This window comes from Zootoca vivipara, chromosome 6 (assembly GCF_963506605.1).
Source record: "Zootoca vivipara chromosome 6, rZooViv1.1, whole genome shotgun sequence".
NCBI classification, from domain to species: Eukaryota; Metazoa; Chordata; class Lepidosauria; order Squamata; family Lacertidae; genus Zootoca; species Zootoca vivipara.
This window is the reverse complement of record NC_083281.1, coordinates 77,252,661-77,273,829: the sequence shown is the minus strand read 5'-3', so window position 1 is coordinate 77,273,829 and position 21,169 is coordinate 77,252,661. Positions and strand designations below refer to the sequence as shown.

The following is a 21,169-nucleotide window of genomic DNA, read 5'->3' as shown; positions in this document are numbered from 1 at the left end:
AACCTTTACAAAATTAATATTCACCCTTCTCTAATTCTAACCAAATTCTTTACCATGGTCTTTGGTAGTTAAATAAAAAAATTCCTTCAGTAGCACCTTAAAGACCAACTAAGTTTTTATTTTGGTATGAGCTTTCGTGTGCATGCACACTTCTTCAGATACAGTGAAATGGAAGTTTCCAGGCACTTATGTAGAGAAGGGGTGGGGAGGGGTGGGGATGGGGATGGGGAGGGGGGATCACTCAGAAGGGTGGTGGAAATGGGTGATTGACTGACTGATAGCTGTTGATGACCGCAAACGACTGCAAATGGTTTTGCATGAAAAAGCAAGGGTTGAGATGGCTGAAGATCGCTTATCATGTATAATGTGATAAGAACCCGATATCTCTGTTCAAACCAGGTCCCTCCATGGTTTTGAGCTTGGTGATAAGTTGCAATTCAGCAACTTCTCTTTCCAGTCTATTTCTGAAATTCTTTTGTAGTAAGACAGCTACTTTGAGATCTTGTATAGAATGTCCTGGGAGATTGAAGTGTTCTCCTACTGGTTTTTCTGTCTTCTGGTTCCTGATGTCAGATTTATGTCCATTTATCCTTTGGCGTAGGGTTTGGCCTGTTTGTCCAATATAGAGAGCTGAAGGGCACTGTTGGCATTTGATGGCATACACAATGTTAGAGGATGAGCAATTAAATAGTCCTGAGATGGTATGTTGGATGTTGTTGGGGCCAGTAATGGTGTTGTCTGGGTGTATGTGGCAGCAAAGTTGGCATCTGGGTTTATTGCAGGCTCTGGTACCAGTGTCCATGTTAAGTCTGGTGGTTGTATTATTGTGGGTGAGGAGTTGTTTAAGATTGGGTGGCTGTCTGTAGGCAATGAAAGGTCTTCCTCCCAGAGCTTGAGAAAGGGAGCGGTCATTGTCCAGGAGAGGCTGTAGATCTCTGATGATGCGTTGTACTGTTTTAGCTTGGGAGCTGTATGTGATGACTAGTGGTGTTCTGTTATTTTCTTTTTTGGGTCTGTCTTGCAGCAGGTTCTCTCTAGGTATCTGTCTGGCTCTGTTGATCTGTTGTTTAACTTCATCAGGTGGATATTTTAGTTCTAAAAAGGTTTGCTGTAGATCTCTTAGGTGAGATTCTCTGTCTGTAGAGTTGGAACAGATGCGGTTGTAACGTAAGGCCTGGCTGTATACGATGGATTGTTTGGTATGTTTGGGATGGTAGCTAGAAGCATGTAGATATGTTTGTCGGTCAGTTGGTTTTCTGTATAAGGTGGTGTCTATACGTCCATCCTGTATTTTTATAGTAGTGTCCAAAAAATGTATTTCTTGCATAGATTGGTTCATTGTTAGGTTGATGGTGGGGTGAAAGTCATTGAATGTCTGGTGGAAGGTTTCCAGGGTCTGTTGTCCATGTGTCCAGATAATAAAAATATCGTCAATGTATCGCAGGTACAGGAGAGGTTTGAGTGGGTAGGAGTTAAGGAAACGTTGTTCTAAATCTGCCATGAAGATGTTGGCATACTGTGGGGCCATGCGGGTGCCCATGGCTGTGCCGCTGATCTGGAGGAACAGGTCATCACCAAATTTGAAGTGGTTGTGGGTAAGGACAAAGTGGCAGAGTTTGGTAGCAAAGTCCGCTGTGGTTTTATCTGAAATGGTGTTCCTTATGGCTTGTAAACCATCATTGTGTGGGATGTTGGTATATAGAGATTCCACATCCATAGTGGCTAGTATAGTATTGTTAGGAAGATTGTTCAAATATTGTATTTTCCTCAGAAAATCTGTGGTGTCACGTACGTAGCTGGGAGCACTGATAGCATATGGTTTCAGAACAGAGTCCATATAGCCGGAAACACCCACTGTAATGGTGCCAATACCTGAGATGATGGGGCGTCCTGGGTTTCCTGGTTTGTGTATTTTGGGTAGAAGATAGAAAGTTCCTGGCCGAGGTTCCGCTGGTGTGTTTGTGAGGATCTGTTCTTGGATGTGTAGGGGTAGCTCCTTAATAATCTTGTTCAGTTCTTTTTTGTATGCTTGTGTGGGGTCTGAGTCCAATTTCATGTAAAAGGCAGTATTGGAAAGTTGTCTGTGGGCCTCTTGGATGTAATCAGTTTTGTTCATGATGACGACAGCTCCACCCTTGTCTGCCTCTTTAATTATAATGTCTGGGTTGTTCCTGAGATTTTCCATGGCTCTCCTTTCAGCATGGTTTAGATTTTGTTGTAAGCGATGGTGTTTTCTGGTCACATCCGTTTGGATTCTGTGGCGGAAGCATTCGATGTACAGATCTAGTGTGGTATTGCGTCCATCAGGAGGGGTCCATGTGGAGTCCCTTTTTGTGTAACTTCTTTTCGGTGGTAGTTGGTGGTCAATGTTCTGTTCATTGATGCGTTTGGAGGGTGATGGTTGTTCCCCAGTAAGTTGAGAGGTGTTGTGTTGTGGGGATGTAGTTTGTTCTACTTTGTCTTGTTCTTGTGTGTGATGAAAATACTCCTTCAGGCGTAAACGGCGGAAAAATGCTTCCAGGTCCCCGCAGAACTGAATCATGTGTTGGGATTTGGCAGGGCAGAATGATAGTCCCCGTGAAAGGACGGATTCCTCAGCTGGGCTGAGTGTTTGCTGTGAAAGATTGACAATGTTGTTGATCTTGTTTTGATTGGTGGCCTGTAGGTTGGAAAGGTTGCAGAGTTTTTTATTTTTCTGGTTCTTCAGTAACTCCAGTTGAGAGTGGTAAATGGTTTGTTTTTCCTTGTGGAACTTCTGCCAGGCCGGGTGATTCCTAATGGAGTTCTCCAGTGCAGAGAGTTCCTCCTTTATTAACTTCTGTTTGGAATACAGAACGCCGATAAGATGTTTCAGCAGTTTCTTAGATAAAGTGTGGCATAGTTTTCTGGCATATTCTGTGGTAGTTAAGTTACTGTTACGAGACTCAGCTGCTTTTGTTTTGGCTGTTTCTATACTATGCTGCTGTTGCATGGAATCGTTGTCAAACATTTTTCTGCAATTGTATATAGGCTGTGTTTGCTTTTTCAGAAAATGTTTTTAATGGTACAATTGTGTTGCTGAAACCCACCCCTGGGACCTTACGGTGAAGGGGGCTGCAGTGAAATCTGGCAACTGAATACATAAATTGACCCCACCTTTTTGTTTGTTTGCTTGCTTGCTTGCTTGCTTGTTTTTGCAAAATTGCTTCGAGGCAGCTTTGCCACCGGAATTGCAAAAATACAATAAGCCATGCAAAATGAAAGCAAGCAAGGGGTGTGCACACGCACACACACATATATCCATATGCACGCACAACATCAGATAAAATTGCCAGTAAATATGAAGACTGTAGGAGCCAAGCAAAGTTAAAGAAAAACCCAGATAAGAGCAGCCGAGGGGGTCAAGCATCATTAAAAACCAGTGAGGTTGAACTGAATATTTCTTCTGTGCCTTTATTAATCCTTTGCACCAGAATTTCCTTGGAGATAGATATATGTATGAATGCAATAACACCCCCACACACCTTCCCACCTCCTGGGTTATTGCTAATAATTTTTTAATGCATAGCATTCTGAATAGAAGTTTCAAAAGCTTGCAGCACTTCGTGTCTGTTTTCTTGCTCCAGTTCCAACGACGACTTTGTAAGGCGGACCAGTTTTGTTCTCGCCCTGTTGCAAATGGGAAGCAGAGGGCGGGCAGAGAGACTGGCTTGCTTGAAGGCAGGCACCCTCCAGACAGTATTATTATTATTATTATTATTATTATTATTATTTTATTTATACCCACCCATCTGGCTGGCCAGATGGAGCTGATAGACAGCTGCCCTGGACACAGAATTGACCTGCGCCTCTATGGACATCTGAGTCCAAAATGACTCTGGTTGATAGTAATCAAGGTAGCCGCTTATGCATTGCCCCCTCCCTCCCAAGGAAAGAGATTTGCACAACATGTGCATGTCCTGATGTTAGGTGTGCAATTTAGAAACAATTGCTACCGTTAAAATAGAAATGCAACATACCTTCCCACACTGAGGAAGACTGGGACAGTGTGGCTGGCGTGTCTGCCGAGTCTGCCCTCCAGGCACTAACTATGCATGGGCCGCCTCTAGGTCCTTCCCATTCTCCCTGAGAACTGAACTACGGAACTCACTGCCACAAGAGGCAGCAAAAGCGGCAACAAGAGTTTAAAAGAGAATTAGATAAATTCATGGAGGAGAAGGCTATAGCCATGGCTATGAACTAAGATGGCGATGCTATACCATTCCTGTCAGAGGCAGTATCCTTCTGAATACCAGTTGCTGGAAACTTCAGGAGAGGAGTGTGCTGTAGTGCTCAGGTCCTGCATTGTAGGCTTCCTAAAGGCGCCTGGTTGGCCACTGTGGGAACAGGATACTGCACTAGATGGGCCATTGGCCTGATCCCGTAGTCAACCTCTTCTTACGCTATTAACTATGATCTCCTTTGATGGCTTTAAAAGGGGATTTGACAAATAAAGGTAAAGGGACCCCTGACAGTTAAGTCCGGTCGCGGACGACTCTGGGGGTTGCGGCGCTCATCTCGCTTTACTGGCCGAGGGTGCCGGCGTACAGCTTTCGGGTCATGTGGCCAGCATGACTAAGCCGCTTCTGGCGAACCAGAGCAGCGCACGGAAACACCGTTTACCTTCCCGCTGTAGCGGTACCTATTTATCTACTTGCACTTTGACGTGCTTTCGAATTGCTAGGTTGGCAGGAGCTGGGACCGAGCAATGGGAGCTTGCCCCGTCGCGGGGATTTGAACCGCCGATCTTCTGATCAGCAAGCCCTAGGCTCTGTGGTTTAACCCACAGCCATCTTCAAATATCTAATGGGCTGCCACATGTGGGATGGAGGAAGCTTGTTTTCTCCTGCTTCGGAGGGTCAGGCCCGAATCAATGGATTCCAGTTACAGGAAAGGAGATTATTACCGTGTTTCTCATATTATAAGACATGTCTTATATTTATTTTTTCCTCAAAAAAACACACTATGGCTTATTTTCAAGGGATGTCTTATTTTTTTCCTTCTCCTCCTGCCGCGGCCGGCATTGCTGCTGCGCCTATCACTATGTCTTATTTTCGGGGTATGTCTTATATTCCTTGAATGCTTAAAAATCCTGCTATGGCTTATTTTATGGGTATGTCTTAAAATATGAGAAACAGGGTATTACTTAGGAAAGCTTTTTAAGGTTTAATGCTTTGTTATGTTTTTGTATGTTCTGGAAGCTGCCCAGAGTGACTGGGGCAACAGAGTCAGATGGGCGGGGTACAAATAAATTATTATTATTATTATTATTATTATTATTATTATTATTATTCCTACTAAACATCAGGAACAACTTTATGGCACTAAGACCTGCTTGACAGTGAAATGGACTCCTTTCAAAGCAAAGATTGGGTAGTCATGGATGTTTTAGCTGAGATAGTGTTGTAGGGGGTTGGGCTAGATGACCTCTGGAGTCCCCTCCGACCCTACAATTCTATGATTTCTATGGAATTCATGGAGACAAAGGCTTGCAGTGGCTATTAGCCATGATGGCCAAATACTACCTCCGCTTTCAGAGGTATTATGCCTCTGGTGACCAGTTGCTGGCAATCGCTGGTGGGCAGACTCCTGATGGACTTAGGGCCTGCTGCTGATGGACTTCCCAGGGACATCTGGAAGAACAGGATCCACTGGCCTGATCCAGCAGGCCTCTTCTTATGTCTCTAGCACTGAGGAAAAACGAAACGCACGGCTGCGCATAACGTGCCATTGGCACCGAGAATCTGACAGAACGTTCCCTTCTATATTTGATTTCTCCGAAATGCTGCAGAGTGCGAGTCACTACAGGCTTTATTTTTACTTTTTTATTATTATTTAAAGGGCTTGTGGGACATGGGGAGCGGGAAGGCGGGGGGGGGGGTAGTAGAGAAAGAAAAACCAAAGAAACACCCTCTTGTCTTGTGAAACGCTCCCCGAGCTTAACCACTAATCCGGCAAGTTTTCTGAAAAAGGAAGACTCCACCAAGCTGCCCGAGGAGACAGCAAACACCTCCCCGCCATGCTAAAGCAACAGAAAATGCCACACACACCTGGGCATGCAGCAGGCAGGATCTGGGCCAAGCGCAGGCCCCACCCCGCCGTTGGGGGGACCCCAGGTGACCCACACAGGCCTATCGCAGCTCAGAATGGGACAGCAGTGAAGCAAAAGTGGGGGAAGAGAGAGGGGAAAAAATGCTGCAAGACCAGATTCATTCCAGCACGGAAGCCGTCCAAGCATTTGATATCTCCTGAAAGTCGTCTAACTCTATGTTCGCTGGCCCTCTGGCAGTCTCTCGAGTCCTCCTAGATGTGGATTGGAAGGGTGGGTGGGGGAAAAGCTCTCCATCCAATAAGCCCAAAATGTAATAAAATCTGCCACCTGTGGTCTCCTCATCTTGCAGCCTTCAAGACCCCTACTTGACCAGAAAGGTCCGATGTTTCCATCCCTTTGCCTCTCAAGGTGAAAGGACTATAGGGAGGTAGGACATTGGGAAACAAGTTCCAGGGACTGGATTGGAGAGTCTCTGTGTCAATCAAGAGAGGAGGGTGGGGACAAAACCAGAATTAGTTGTCTGTCCCCCAACTTTGGCGCCACCTACTGTTGGCCTCCTTGCCCTCTGCCGCACCAGCCCCAATGGGTACCAGCTGCCATTGAGCGGTCAAGGTGCCTGCCAGCTTGGAGGAGACAGGTCTGAATTTCAGCTCATTTTTAGATTAACCATTCCTAGCAAAGTTGAAGGGAGGCCCGTCAGGAGTGCCTCACAGGGACTAGCACCTTAACATAGCTGTCAAGTTCTCCCTTTTTTTAGGGGAAATTCCCTTATGCTGAATAGGCTTCCTCGCGAGAAAAGGGAAAACTTGACAGCTATGCCTTAATACCACGTGGAAGAACAGAGCAAGAGGCTTCCTGCTAAAATGAGAGAGGGTTCCTTTTCGGTATTAAAGGGTGTGCCATTTAGTTTCAGACAGAGGTGCCTCCTTTCCAAGGAGGCCATTCAGAGGAAATCTCATTCTGTTCTATTTCAAGACAAACCTATTTGCACTTTCTGAAACATAGCCATCCTTTGAAATTCCTGCTTCTCCGAATTTTGCAAGGCAATTCTCCAGCCCAGCAATGAGTACCCTATTATATATATATATATGCATGTAACAGTGTAAAGTGTGCACAAAGGCACACATAATAGAATATTAGAAGTGTAGGGCTGGAAGGTACCCTAGGGATCATCTAGTCTAACCCCTAGCAATGTAAGAATATCTTCCTGAAAAGGACATACCAAAAATGCATTCTCTATTAGGGTGGGATTTCTTTGCAAACATGAGTACAGTGGAACCTTGGTTCTCAAACGGCTTAGTTGACGAACAAATCGGCTCCCGAACGCCAAAACCCCCAAAGTAAGTGGTCTGGTTTTCGAATGTTTTTCAGAAGCTGAACATCCGACACGGCTTCCGCTTCAGTGCAGGAAGCTCCTGCAGGCAATTGGAAGCCGCACCTTGGTTTTCAAACGGTTCCGGGAGTCGAATGGACTTTCAGAATGGATTAAGTTCAAGAACCAAGGTTCCACTGTATATTAGGCAAAATTGCTCACCCCAAAATGCACGTTAGGAGAAATTCGTACTCTAATGCTGACAAATTTTCATGAGGCCTTGTTTTTCAATTGCAAACTGATGTGGAAAACTCGGCTTAAGGTGGGGTTGGGGGTGGGGAAGAAATGAGAAAAATTTAACAGACAGAAATGCCCATCCCTGGAGTGCAGACAGCAGGCCACGGGAAGAAAAACCCAAGGCAGGCTTAACACCCTCCGTCGCTACCTGCTGACACAGATCTGCCACACTCAGGAGCGAGAGACAGAAGCCCTCTGGCGCATTTTCCTCCAGCTCGCACCCAGAACGAGTCGCAACAGTTTCACGCTCATCTCCAGTAATGCTTATGGTATGTGGTCCCCCCCCCCAATCTCCCTTTGCCCTGAGGCTAGAGTTTATCTCCAGGTTAGGCAGTGGAAGTCTAATGGCAAGGAGAAGGCAGTCCATTTAATCGCATCCCACCCAGTTGGCAACACACACACACACACACACACACACACACACCCTGCTTATATATCTTCATTCCAAGGATAAAAAGGTAAAGAATACCTAGGCTGCTGGATCAGACCAAAGGCCCATCTATTCCAGCACCCTGTTCTCAGAAAGACCAATCAGGTGCCTCTGGGAATCCTATCAAAAAGGATATTGTAGAGTTGGAAAATGTTCGGAAAAGGGCAAGCAAGAGGACCAAGGGGGTGGGGAGGGACACCCCCATCAAGAAGAAAGGTTGCAGCTTTTGTGACTTTTTAATTTGGAGAAAGGTGGAGTAAGAGCATGGTGCCGATAATGCCAAGGTTGAAGGTTTAATCCTCATATAGGACAGCTGCATATTCCTTGGACTAGATCTGGGTTTCCCAAACTTGGGTCTCCAGCTGTTTCCGGACTACAACTCCCATCATCCCAAGGTAGCAGCAGCAGAACTGTAGTCCTAAAACAGCTGGAGACAGCAAGTTTGGGAAACCCCGGACTAGATGATCCTCAGAGTCCCTTCCAGCTTTGCAATTCTGTGCTTCAAAGAGGCGGTGGATAGAAGTTTATAAAATTACATGTGGCATGGAGAAAGTGGATAGAGAAAAGTTCCTTCTTCCATACAGGCAACACTAGAACTTGTGGCTCTCCAATGAAGCTGAATGTTGGACAATTCCAGACAGGTCCTTCATGAAGTGTAACTATGGAACTCCCTGCAAGGAGGTCTCAAGGACAACTGAAACTCTGACCACTTTCAACTCCCAGCAAGTGGAATTCGGTTTTTGAAAATGACTGGCTGGTGATAGCCCTATCCTCCATGACTTTGCATGATCTCCTTTTAAGGCCATCCAATTTTGCCACCATCACTACTACCGGGGCAACCCAGCAGATGGGTGTGGTAAAAGTAAAATCATCATCATCATCATTTTACAGGAGTCCGGTGCAGTTAAAGTAAGAGAACAAGAAGAGCCCTGCTAGATCTGGATTCTATTCCAAATTCCTCCTATTTCATTGGCCAACCAGAGGCCTATGGGAAGCTCACAAGCAACAGCACCCTCTCTCCACTTGCGATTCCCAGTCACTAGTATTCATGTGAAGCTTTCTTATACCGAGTCAGACTATTGGGCTGCCTAGCTCAGTATTGTCTGCTCTGACCGGCGGTGCTTCTCCAGGGTCTCAGAGATGCCCGGAGAGGTCAGCCACCAAACCCTGGGACCTTCCTTCTAGCTCAGTCGGTAAAGCACGAGACTTTTAATCTCAGGGCTGTGGGTTTGAGTCCCAGGTTGGACAAAAGATTCTTGCATTGCAGCGGGTTGGACTAGATGAGCCTCGGGGTCCCTCTTCCTATGATTCTGCATTCCAAGGAAGATGTTCTACCCTGGAGCTATGACCCTTCTCCAAAAGCTGCACAAACCTCCCGCTTGCCGCAGCCCTGCCATCTCATCCACAGCCTGCTGTAAATATGTAGGGATGCCAATCCATTCTTATAGCCCTTCTCAGGGATCTCGGAGGCTGTCTTCCACTGAATCAGTTCTAAGCTCGGTACTGTCTGCGCTTCCTGGCAGTGGTTCCCCGGGATTTCGGGAAGGGGTCCTGGAGGTGTCGCAGCAGATGTGCCATCTCCATGGAGCAAGCTCCTATCTTGCCTCTTCCTGGCAAGCAGCAAGCACCGCTCAGCTCCCTCCACACACAGCTGTAGCCCCCACGCGGCCAGCTGGATTTAAAAGGAACAGGCTCGGCAGGAACTCTGGATGCTGATAAATAAGCAAGGTCCACCCCCCACTCCATTCCCACCTCTTCTGAAGGACAAGCTCAAAGAACTGCGCCTGGCGAGTCTCTCTCTCTCACACACACACACATATTTCGGGGACTCCCAGTTGAGGGTCACCGTCAGAACCACATCAAAAGGACAGCTGTGCCGGGAAGCCCAGACTAAGAGGCCATCCTCGCCTCCAAAAGCCAGCCCCGGAGACACCTTCAATGAGGGTTCGTAGGATACGAGCCAATAGTTTGTCCTGCTTTATTCATTTAATTTTATTTACTTATTTATTAGCTTTAGGTACTGCCCTCCCACATCATAAGATCTCAGGGCAGCTCACGGAATAAAAGAATACAGGATAAAAACAAGTAAATAACTAAAGGCACAACAGCTAAACCTCCCCTTCCAACAGACAGGGAAGCCTTTTAATGTGTAATGCTTTAATATGTTTTTATATGTGTTAGAAGTTGCCCAGAGTGGCTGGGGCAAACCAGTCAGATAGGCAGGGTACAAATAATAAAATCTATCTATCTATCTATCTATCTATCTATCTATCTATCTATCCAGTGCCTTTTCCCCAAAAAGTGTTTAGGGGTACTCCCATTTTGACTTAAGAAAAATCACCATTTTATAGTTCAAATTGGGAAAAATAAATACAGTAAATGGACAAAAGTACAAAGATTCACAAAATGTTTAGGGGTATACATACCCCTGCATCTCCCCAGTTAAAGCACTCTATCTATCTATCTATCCATCCATCCATCTATCTATCCATGCATCTATCATCTGCTTGCTAAAGGCCTTGTTGAAGAGGAAATGTTTTTGCCTGGCACCATGGGCGTACCCAGGATCAAAACTAGGGGGGGGGCAAGGGGAGGGGCCAAGGCACGGAAGGGGAGGGGCCACAAAGTGGGCGGGAACGGCGAACTCGTGCTCCGCCGGGCTGTGCCCCTCCCTAGAAGCAGGGCTGGTGGGCGGAGGCGGAGCCCAGCCCAGCAGAGCGCGAGTTCAGCGTTCCCGCCCGCCGCGCCGCGCTCTCTGGTTCCCCGCCATGCTTGGCCTTGCCAGAGGGCGCGACGGGGAGCTGGAGGGAGGGCGCAGCGCGGCGGGCAGGAACGGCGAACTCGCGCTCCGCCGGGCTGTGCCCCTCCCTAGAAGCAGGGCTGGTGGGTGGAGGCGGAGCCCAGCCCAGCGGAGTGCGAGTTCGGCGTTCCCGCCCACCGTGCCACGCTCCCTGGTTCCCCGCCGCGCTTGGCCTTGCCTGAGGGCGTGCCGGGGAGCTGGAGGGAGGGTGCGGCGCGGCGCGGTGGGAATGGCGAACTCGCGCTCTGCCGGGCTGTGCTCCGCCTCTGCCCACCAGCCCTGCTTCTAGAGTAGGGCAGCTGCCCTAACTTGCCCCGTGGTGGGTACGCCCTTGCCTGGCACCTAAAAATATTAAATGAAGGCTGCCGGTGAACCTCCCCGGGAAGAGCACTCCACAAATCGGGAGCCATTACCGAAAAGGCTTGTTCTCGTGTTGCTACCCTATGGACCTTACGCGGAGAAGGCGCACGAAGAAGGGCCTCAGAGGATGAACACAGAGTGCAGGACAGTTTATATGGGGAGAGGTGGTCCTTTGGGTTTTGCGGTCCTGAGCCATTAAAATCATTGCTTTGACTTTGCACACCATTGATGCAACAATAATGCATTACTAAGGGATTCACGATGGACTGTCCACACATCCTTTCCCTTTGTTAATTGCTCTCCATTGCTACCTCTGCCCCCGTGCCGTCTTGCACTATCACAGCACAACAAAAGCGGGCCAAAAACAAAAATCAAATGAACCGGAAAGTTTTATGGCATGAAAAGGGACAGGATCTCAGCAGGGCACACACACACGCGCTGGAAAATGAAGCCACGCATCTGCCCCGCAAACCTCTCGCAGGTGCAAAAACAGTATTGACAGCAGGATCGTCTATAACCGCCCTGATACCGTCATTGCTAGTTCTCGTGACTGCGTGATGAAAAGGATGTCTGGAGGGGCCTAAAAGCTGCCTTCCCCAAAGCAGCCCAGGTCCATTTAAAACAATAAAATAAAAATAAGGGAGGGAAGGAGAAATCGTTGGGATCCCAGAATACAGTGGTGAGCAGTAAAATGGTATTTACATCCTGCTGGACCCAAGCTGTGGTTGTCCTGTACAGAAGTTGCACAGAATTAATGTTTAAAAAGGTTTTTTTTTCGGTTTGGGGGGGGGGCAGAGATCTCAAAGTCTCGAACATTAAAACAGGGGTGGAGAACCTCAGTCCAGAAGTTAAATGCGGCCCTCCAGGCCTCTCTACTTGTCCCTGAGGACTCTCTCCAGGCCACACCCCTCACTAGTTGTTCTTCATCTCCTCCCAGAGTGCTTTTGCCTGGCTGGAATGTGCCCCTCAGCTCTGATAACATCTCTCACTGGCCTTAATGGTGCATAGAGAGGGGTGTGTCAGTGTGTGGAGAAACTAGCTTATTGCACAAAGGTCACATTTGCATTGATTGCTCTGTCCACATTTGCATCTGCCCCCCACCCCCCAAGAAGGTTGCCCCGAAGGGACTGCAGCCCTTCAAGTGAAAAACAAATAATTAAAAGTCCTCTCCCTTAGACATCTGGAAGGTGGCAGAGAGGCCACAGACAGGCACCCCCCCACCCCTTCACATAGAGGGAACCTGGAATATGCCCTGAAGCAGGTGAGCAAGGTTTCAAAGCAGACAGTGGCTGACCACCCAGCAGATGCTGTAGCTGTGGATTTCCTGCACTGGCAGGGGGGTTGGGCTAGATGGCCTCTGGGGCACCCCCCGACTCTCTGATTCCACAGTCCCAGGGCAGATAAAATGATCACAATGTGATCTATATGGTTTGTGGTGCAGGGCCCCACACAGTTCTGTGGGGCTTACTCAGCACACTGGCTGGGGCTGCTGGGCACCAGGTTGGCGATGGGCACATCTACTGACCAAGGCTGGGCCCAACCCAACACTTATCAGCTGTATTTCTGCTTGACTAATTGCTCGAACCTGTAGGTGCTTCCTCAGAAGTAAACACTGTGCTCGATAGGACTTACTCCCAAGTAAGCTTGGAGTGGCTACTACAGTTTAGGCTGCCTTTCATTAGAAGGCAGCCCCATTTATAAAGGCGGTACCTATAGATCAGATTAGAAGTGAATCACGTACATTATCTAACAAATTCCTGAATGACAACCCTGTTTGGCAAGGTTAATATTTTTATACCTATATTATAGACCAAAAAAAATGAGACTGAGAGGGTGGCTTTCCTTAGAACCTTCCCCCAACGTCAGTGAATTCACCAACCGGCAAATCCCTTTGTGGGTGCGGGAGCGGGGTGGGGTGGGGTGGGGTGGGGCAGGAAGAAATCACACAATCTGATATAAATAAAAGTGGCAGTATTCAGAATCTGGCAGAAGCTTCCAATGTAATTCGGGATCAAAAGGAGCCATATTTGGACAGCAGAATTTGAAAGGTAGACTCTCGCATGAAACTACTGAATTATATAACTCATCAAGAAGCTCAGCACTATTCATTTGGGTCTGAATAAAGATAATGTTTCCCTGTATCATTGAAGGCTTTAACGCAATTATCTTAGCCTTAGCAGTGCTGAGTGAATCATCACTGGTTTGCTTCTGCAAAGGGTAACTGTGCATATTTCACACACATTTAAGCACCAGCTCAATTACCACCAACTGTACTTTTTTGTTTGTTGGTTTTGCATCTCATTGCCTTTCAGCTATCGCCTAATCCAATTATCACCAACTGTACTTGTCTGGATCTCATTGCCAATCATCTCCCTCCTTACATTCCTCTCCTTTCTTTGTGGCCTGTCCTACCTCCAGCTGCCAGCTGAGATTTCGCTTCATCCACCTGACAACATGGACTTCTTAAAGTCCACAAAAGCTTCTGCCACAATACATACATTGCCTAGGAGCGAACTCCTAGGGACTGAGGTCCCTTCAAACCCCCCCCCCCCAATATTTGAGAGGGCTGGGCTCCCCCAAAGCTGATGGGCGTTGCCATTCAAATGGTGAGCATGCACCATGTCTTGTGATCAATTATGTGCTTACCTACCTCTCCCGATATTTTATTCAAGTCGGCACCCCTGTACATTTGTTAGTGCTGTGGCGCTGTGGTCTAAACCACTGAGCCTCTAGGGCTTGCCGATCAGAAGGCAGGCAGTTCAAATCCCTGCGACGGAGTGAGCTCCTGTTGCTTGGTTCCAGCTCCTGCCAATCTAGCAGTTCGAAAGCATGTCAAAGTGCAAGTAGATAAATAGGTACCGCTGTGGCGGGAAGGTAAACGGCATTTCCGTGTGCTGCTCTGGTTCGCCAGAAGCGGCTTTGTCATGCTGGCCACATGACCCGGAAAGTCTGTCTGTGGACAAACGCCAGCTCCCTCAGCCTGTAATGTGAGATGAGTGCCGCAACCCCAGAGTCGTTCGCGACTGGACTTAACTGTCAGGGGTCCTTTACCTTTACCTTTTTTAAGTGTCACAGGGTTCCTTGATGTTTTGCCTGCAACAGACTATCACAGCTACCCCTCTAGAAATAGCAGATTCATGGCAAAGTGACTATACGGCTACCAGCTCAGCTTTAAGAGTAGATAAGACAAATTCTAGACCATCAGCAGCTTCAGCTGTTTCTGAATACCATTTGCTGGGGAGCAACAGCAGGAGAGAGCCAGAGCACTCATGTACTGTCCAGAGGCATCTAGTTGGCAACTGTGGGAAGAGAAGATGAGCCAAGCTGGATCAGGCCAGAGGCCTGCCATAGCCCAGAGTTCTCACAGGAGCCAGCCATATACCTATGGGGAACCCCCCTCCTTGCAAGCAGATCCTAATGCAACAGAATTCAGTACAGATGTGTTCTGCCTCGGACAGTGGAGGAAGACCGTAGACTTCATAGCTAGTAATAGCCGTCTCCTCTGTGAACTTGTCAAATCCTCTTTTAAGGAGGATAGTTACCTTTTGTGGGAGCAACTTTAACTATGTGCTGAGAAACTGGCACAGACAGGCCTTTGGTCTCATTCAGCGGGACGGTTCTGGTTCTTCTTCCTTATCTTTTTTTACTGAATAGGAGATGCTCTGCTCATTCCTCCACCTCCTAGCAGCTTTGATACACCAGGCAAGTTGCATTCAGTTCATCCAAAGTGAGTCAAATCCCTGCCACGAGCGCTACCATGGAGAATGCCGACTTTGGCCATACATGGGAACAGGAAGCTGCCTTATACCCAGTTGGACCACGGCCCAATATTCTCTCCATTGGCCACCAGCAGTTTTCCAGAGTTTCACATGGGGAAGAGTTCCAGTCCTAGCAGGAGATGCCGGGGATCGAACCTGGGACCTTCTGCATGCAAAGCAGATGCTCTAATCGCTGAGCTACAGCCCTGTGCTTGTACAGATCACACCAGTTGTGACTGTGGAAGGGTGATGGGGGAGAAATAGGGGACCTTGGTTAATCCCTGCTCAGAAAATTTCAGCACAACTCCACTGCCATCCCAGCCCAAGACCTAAACACATATCCACTCAAGCTGTTTGTAGCTCAGCTCCAAAGGACTCCTTGAACTTGACTTCTCATGCCTTGCTCTCAACCATGTAGGTGTGATCACTGCTATTTGAGACTCTAAGGGGCTAACATGAGGGAAGTGCTCTAGCTTGCAACCAATAATCCATGCATTCAGAAAGCACATGTGTCACACAGAATGCACATATTAAACATGCACAGTAAACACGCCTGGCTGGCGCACGTTGGGACTGATAGGATGGAAAGGAGGGAGCCCAACAGTAGGTGGCGCCAGAGCCAACAGCAGGCAAAATAAATTCATTCTAGTTTTGTCCCCATCCTTTTCTCCTGCTGAGTTCTGCAAGGGTAATACTGAGATTAAGGAGGAGAGGGAAGCTGACAGACAGGTAGGCAGGCAGAGTCGTGTGAAATCACAGCGCTTCAACACATGCAGCACAGAACACAGCACTTCACCCCCATGCAGCCTTGCAGCAGGCATGCGCACAACACCACCAAATGCATGAATGTTAAGTTGAATTTCTAATTCGAGAATTAAGACTAGGAGACAATGATATGGATAAATGTAAAAGATAAATTGTAAATACAACAAATGTAATGAGATTAAATGTTTGACTATGTAATATGCTTTATGTGAAAATTAATAAAAAATATGTGGGGAACAACACCAAATGCAGATTGGATTGTTTTCTTTAAAAGCCATGGGTTGGTGTTGGTAAGAAAAAAACAGATGCAGGGGGTTAGGGCTGTGGGAGGAAGGAGGAGGTATCTAGGACTAGTTGCAACACGCAGCACCCAAAAAACTCCTGCTGCAACAAATGCAAAAATGGCACTTGCAAACTTGCAGCAGTTGCACAAAGAGCCACCTTCCTGCAGGTGCCTTATTTAGCACCACACGGAAATTCAGCCAAGGCCCCTTGTGCAAAAAGTATTGCAATGAAATGGCTTGTTGAGAAGCTGTGGTGGGGAAAGAGGTGTTTTAACCCTTTCTCACCCCCTTCTTCTGCGTTTGCTCTGAATTGCTCACACACAGTCCTTCACGAAGATGGCAAAGGCATGGTTTTTTCAGGGGTGGGATGGGGCTCTGTAGGAAGGCAAGAGCATCGGGGGGGGGCAGTTTGGAAAAGACATGAAGCAGGCAGCAAGTGGGGAAAAGGGTTAAACACACACATATGGTGCCTTTGCATTCTAGATTCACCCCCTCTTTTTTTCTTAGAAAAAGCAGCCTCCAGGCATCTCTTACAAGTGTAGCTCCACCCTAAATTGGTCACAAATCTACAAGTCAAAGAAGCCATCACTATTTGGGGAAGGGCCATGGCTCAGTGGTAGAGCATCTGCTTTGCATGCCCAGCCCAATCCCAAACATCTCCAGGTAGCGCTGGGGGTGTCCCCCGCCTGAAACCCTGGAGAGCTGCTGCCAGTCAGTGTAGACAACACTGGCTAGATGGACCAATGGATCTGACTCAAGATAAGGCAGATTCCAAGGTTTCAGTGTCTGAAGGGAAGGGCTGGTAGAGCACCTGCTTTGCATACAGAAGGTCCCAGTTCAATTCCTGGCATCTTCAAGTAGGGCTGGGGATGTCCCCTGCCTGAAACTCCAGAGAGCTTCTGCCAGTCAGTGTCGACAACACTGGCTAGATGGACCAACAGTCTGACTCTGCATAAAACAGCTCCCATTATGAAGGGGTTTTTACATCTCTACTCCATCTTTTTTCCTGCGCTGAAAATCAAACATAAGGCGTCTTGAAAATAAATAAGACAAAATACAGTAAGATAAAATACACAGCATTCACCCCCCCAACCCCACATCAGCCTAAAAATGTCACCACAAAGGTTCAAATTAAAATAATTTAAAGCTTTAAAAAGCATGTTAAGAGTTGGCAAAGAGATGGTGAGACATACCTCTCCTGGGTTGGAGGAGGGCTCTTCTGCTCTGTACTGCATAGCTGAGATAGCTCACCTTTAGAGCATCAGACTCTTAATCTCAGGGTCATGGGTTTGAGCCCCACATTGGGCAAAAGATTGGGCATTGCATGGGGTTGGACTACATATGACCCTCATAGTCCCTTCCAACTCTACCATTCTATGTCCTGTATATTATACCCCAGAATCAAAAAACAAGCAAAAGCAACAAGGTCCCACTTACAACTTTAGAAAGAGGAAAAGATTATATCTTCCACTTGTGTAGGTTACAGCCAAGTTTAGAACAAGCATGGCTGCTGGATCAGGCCAATGGCTATCTCCCAGTGGCCCACCTGAGCAGGACAGCAACTCACCCCACCTGCAATTCCCAGAAACTGGTATTCAGATGAATACTGCCTCTGGCTGTGGAGGTACAGCCTACCCATTGTGGCTAGGAGCCATCAATAGCTTTATCCTCCACGCATTTGTCTTTGAAAGCCACCCAAGTTATTTGCCATCTTGGATTCTTCAAGTTAATCATCAACCCAAATCAGCAATCTATGGTTAATTATGCATGGTAAACCACAAGCTGGATAAAGCATGCAAGCCAAACATTTTTGATGCTATTTCTCTCACTGCGAATAGATTCACCCTGCCTCTGCCCATGTCGGGGAGAAAACCGGAAGCCTTAAAAGGTGCCCCCCCCCATAAATCTCTCTTGTCCATTTCTGTGGCTTCTGGGATTTCACCTTTCTTCTGTGCCCACCCACTCTTAAAGCATGAGGTCTAGAAACTTGACTGATGCTTTTTAAACGAAAAGCTGAATTGTAATATTTGAGCCGTGTGCACGCGGTGAATGGGGTGCAGAACCATCACATTCCTACAGTCCTCCAAAACAGATAGCCCTACGGTGCAGTTTAAAGTCCCGCAATGGCTTGCCTCAAAACAGGCACCAACCCCCAAACAAATCAGACTTGTCCACAGCTTTAAATCAGATCATCACTAAAGTAGCTTTGAATGTCACAGGTAGCCAAGAGTTTTTAACTAGGTAGGGAAACCCTTCCATCTGGACAACACCAGAGACTGGTAGTGACAGGCGACAATCCCTTTCTTCAGTTATCTACTGCAATGCCACAAGGAGGTTAGCAAAGAGTGGCATTGGGAGATAGGAGAATTTTCACAGCTCCCTCTCTTTAGATCTGTTGCAAAGACTCACACTAAGAGTCCAGCGACTTTTGGATGGGGTAGCAAATGCTGTTGCAAGCAGCCCAAGAACAGAAAACTTCAAGCCAATGGACTGAGCTAGGTTGACTCAAAGAGTCAAAAGGGGGTCTCCCTCAAAGGACATACAACAGGGCCCTTAGACATTGCCCTTGCAAACTCCCAGATGCCATAGTTTCTTGCTTGGCTTCTCTTGAATACTACAGAATGCGTAAGCACATAAAAAGAGCTTTGCTGCTGGAACAAGCTAGTGGCTCACCTAGTCCCTCAATGTGCTATCACAGAAGCCAACCAGATGCCAACGGGAAGCCGGAAAGCAGGAGCCGACCACAACAGCACTCTCCTCACCTGCGACTCCTAGGCAACACTGCTTCTGACAGTGGCAGCAGAACATTTTCCTTAGACTACATTTTGCCAGATGAGCAAGCACAACAAGGCACCCTTCTGGAACCCAGACCTGTGAATTAAGCTGCGCAGAACCTCCGGATTCTTCAATGTTACATCAGCACTGGCTTCCAAGTGGGATTTGCTTCTATTGACAGGGCGGAGCGACTTTAGCAAAACTTGAGCATCGTGGGTGTTCGACGGCAAAATGCTAACAGGCTAAGTGGGGAGCTAACTGCACAGACTCCGAAAGCTTGAGAGATGTACATTTGTGCGGCCAAACAGCATAACCCTTGCAGTATACACAAACCCCAGGAACTGTGTGCTATTCTTCTCCCCTGCACCCAATTTTCTGCAAGCTTGGAATCACATCTAGGTCCTTCCCCCTTCCACAAAAAGTGGCATTGTCCACAATAAAGTGAACAAGAGTTAACACACTCTGAACAGCTCATTTAGAAACACCCAGAGGACAGAGTGGGTAGCAGAATTCATGTTTGGGTTAAGCAAAGTTGGAAGTACAACAGGTGGCCATCAAATTCACAATCTTATCAGCCCTGGTGCCCAACTATTAAACCAAGTGAAAACAAAACAAAACCTTATTTTGGGAAACTTTTTAACTGAATCGGCTTTAAAAGCAGAAGTCCTTGCTCGTTTTTACTTAAAAAAAAAGTTACAGTGGATTTTTTTTGCTTTTAGAGATTGAAAAGTTCACTGAGAGCGATTGCAGAGCAATCACTGTTTTATCAAGCCTAAAAATATTAACTTAATTTTGCAGGGTGTGTGTGTGTGTCAGATTTTCCCATGAAACCACACCCTCTGTTCCAAAAACTGCTCTACAATAAGTTCTCATTTTTGTTCACAAGAGCATTCGCCAAGGCACTCTGGCTAACATACATCAGGTTATTTCATGTCACAACGATCCCACAAGGTAGGCCAACCTAAAAAAAATCACACCAGCTCTTCAAGTCAGGCCCTCTGTCTGCTGCCCATGTTCCAGGAGTCAAAGACCATTAATTAAACAAAATAACACAAATCAGATTCTGGGGCTAATGTGCTCACAGCACAGTAAACCCCATTGAACCCAGTGGGAATTCTTCTGTCCTACTGAATTCAATGGGGCTTACACCCAGGAAAGTAAGCAGAGGATTCTAGCCTGGGAGACCTACAGCCTTGACACTCCTTGGAGCTTTATTGAAGGGGTTCTGACGGCCAAAACCCCGATGCTGGGATAGGGAACGTTACAGCGATTGGGAGGAACAATCACAGCAAGACTGCCCTTGAGCGCGTGCAGAAGGCGCCCTCGCAGCCTCCCGGTGGAGGTCCAGGATTGGATCTCTAGGCTGCTTCGAGTCCCGAAATACTATTGCCTACAGAAGGACGACTTTTTAAAACAAAACGTGCGTTTGCAGCTAAGAGCAGAGCAGCGCGCCGCCCTGGCTCATCGAAGGGACGGAGTGCGCGGCAGATAATTCCCAGAAACAGACCCCCGTCCACGCAGCAGGGTCCGATGAGGTAGGCAAATGGGACCTGCTCGGGGTCCCAATCCCCCTTCCCGAGCAGGGTGAAGCCAGACAACACGACCAGGGAAGAAGAGGGAACCTCGACAGCTCCGTCTCCGCCGCTGCCCGCAGACTGGCTGGCTCGGCAAGGCTGGCGCTTGCTCCGGCTGCCGGCACCTGCTGCAAGCGAGGGCGGCGTCGGCAGCTCCCGGCGGCCCCTAGCTCTCCTCGGCCGGCGGGCCAGGCTCGGCTTCTCCTCCGCCTTCCCTCCCACCCCGTCGCGGCGCCCGCACTCACAGCCAGTTGCTGGCGTTGGCCGAGAAGGCGGCGAGAATCAGCAGCAGCAGCGAGCGCAGGAAGTAGCGCGGGCTCATCCTGGACGGCGCGGCCGGGCGGGCGAGCGCGGACGGCGGGGCAGAGGAGCCGCGGCGGCTGGAGGCAGGGCCGGCGTGGGGCCGGCGGCGTCGGCAGCGGGCCGCAGCGCAGCCGGACCCGCGGCCGCCCGGGCTCAGGTGCTGCTGCCGCAGCCGGCCGGCGCTCCGACCCGACGGCTCGAGCAGCAGGGCGCAGCCGGGGCTGATGCGCCGGCGGCAGCTGCGGAGCCGGACTGTCAGCTCGGCCGGGAGCTCCCGGGATGGAGCGGCGGGCGGGCGGGGCGCGGCCCCAGGAGGCGGCTCTCGGGGCGGGACCGGGACACCCCTGAGGCGGAGCGCGCGGCGCCCGGGAGCCGCCTCGCCTGCTGCCGTCCGCGGCCCGAGGGGGCTTACTCGGCAGTAAAGCGGCGCGGAGCCCACGC

General features: G+C 48.4%; 1 protein-coding gene across 1 annotated transcript in view; it reads right to left on the bottom strand.

Moving 5' to 3' along the window:
- WNT4 (Wnt family member 4) overlaps positions 1-20,967 on the bottom strand; it is a 51,049-nt gene extending 30,082 nt beyond the window's left edge. The window contains exon 1 of the mRNA XM_035118064.2: positions 20,671-20,967. Within this exon, the coding sequence (XP_034973955.1) occupies positions 20,671-20,747 (77 nt within the window). The 5' untranslated portion in view covers positions 20,748-20,967. The remainder of the gene's footprint in view (positions 1-20,670) is intronic.
- Between the last annotated feature and the right edge of the window lie 202 nt (positions 20,968-21,169).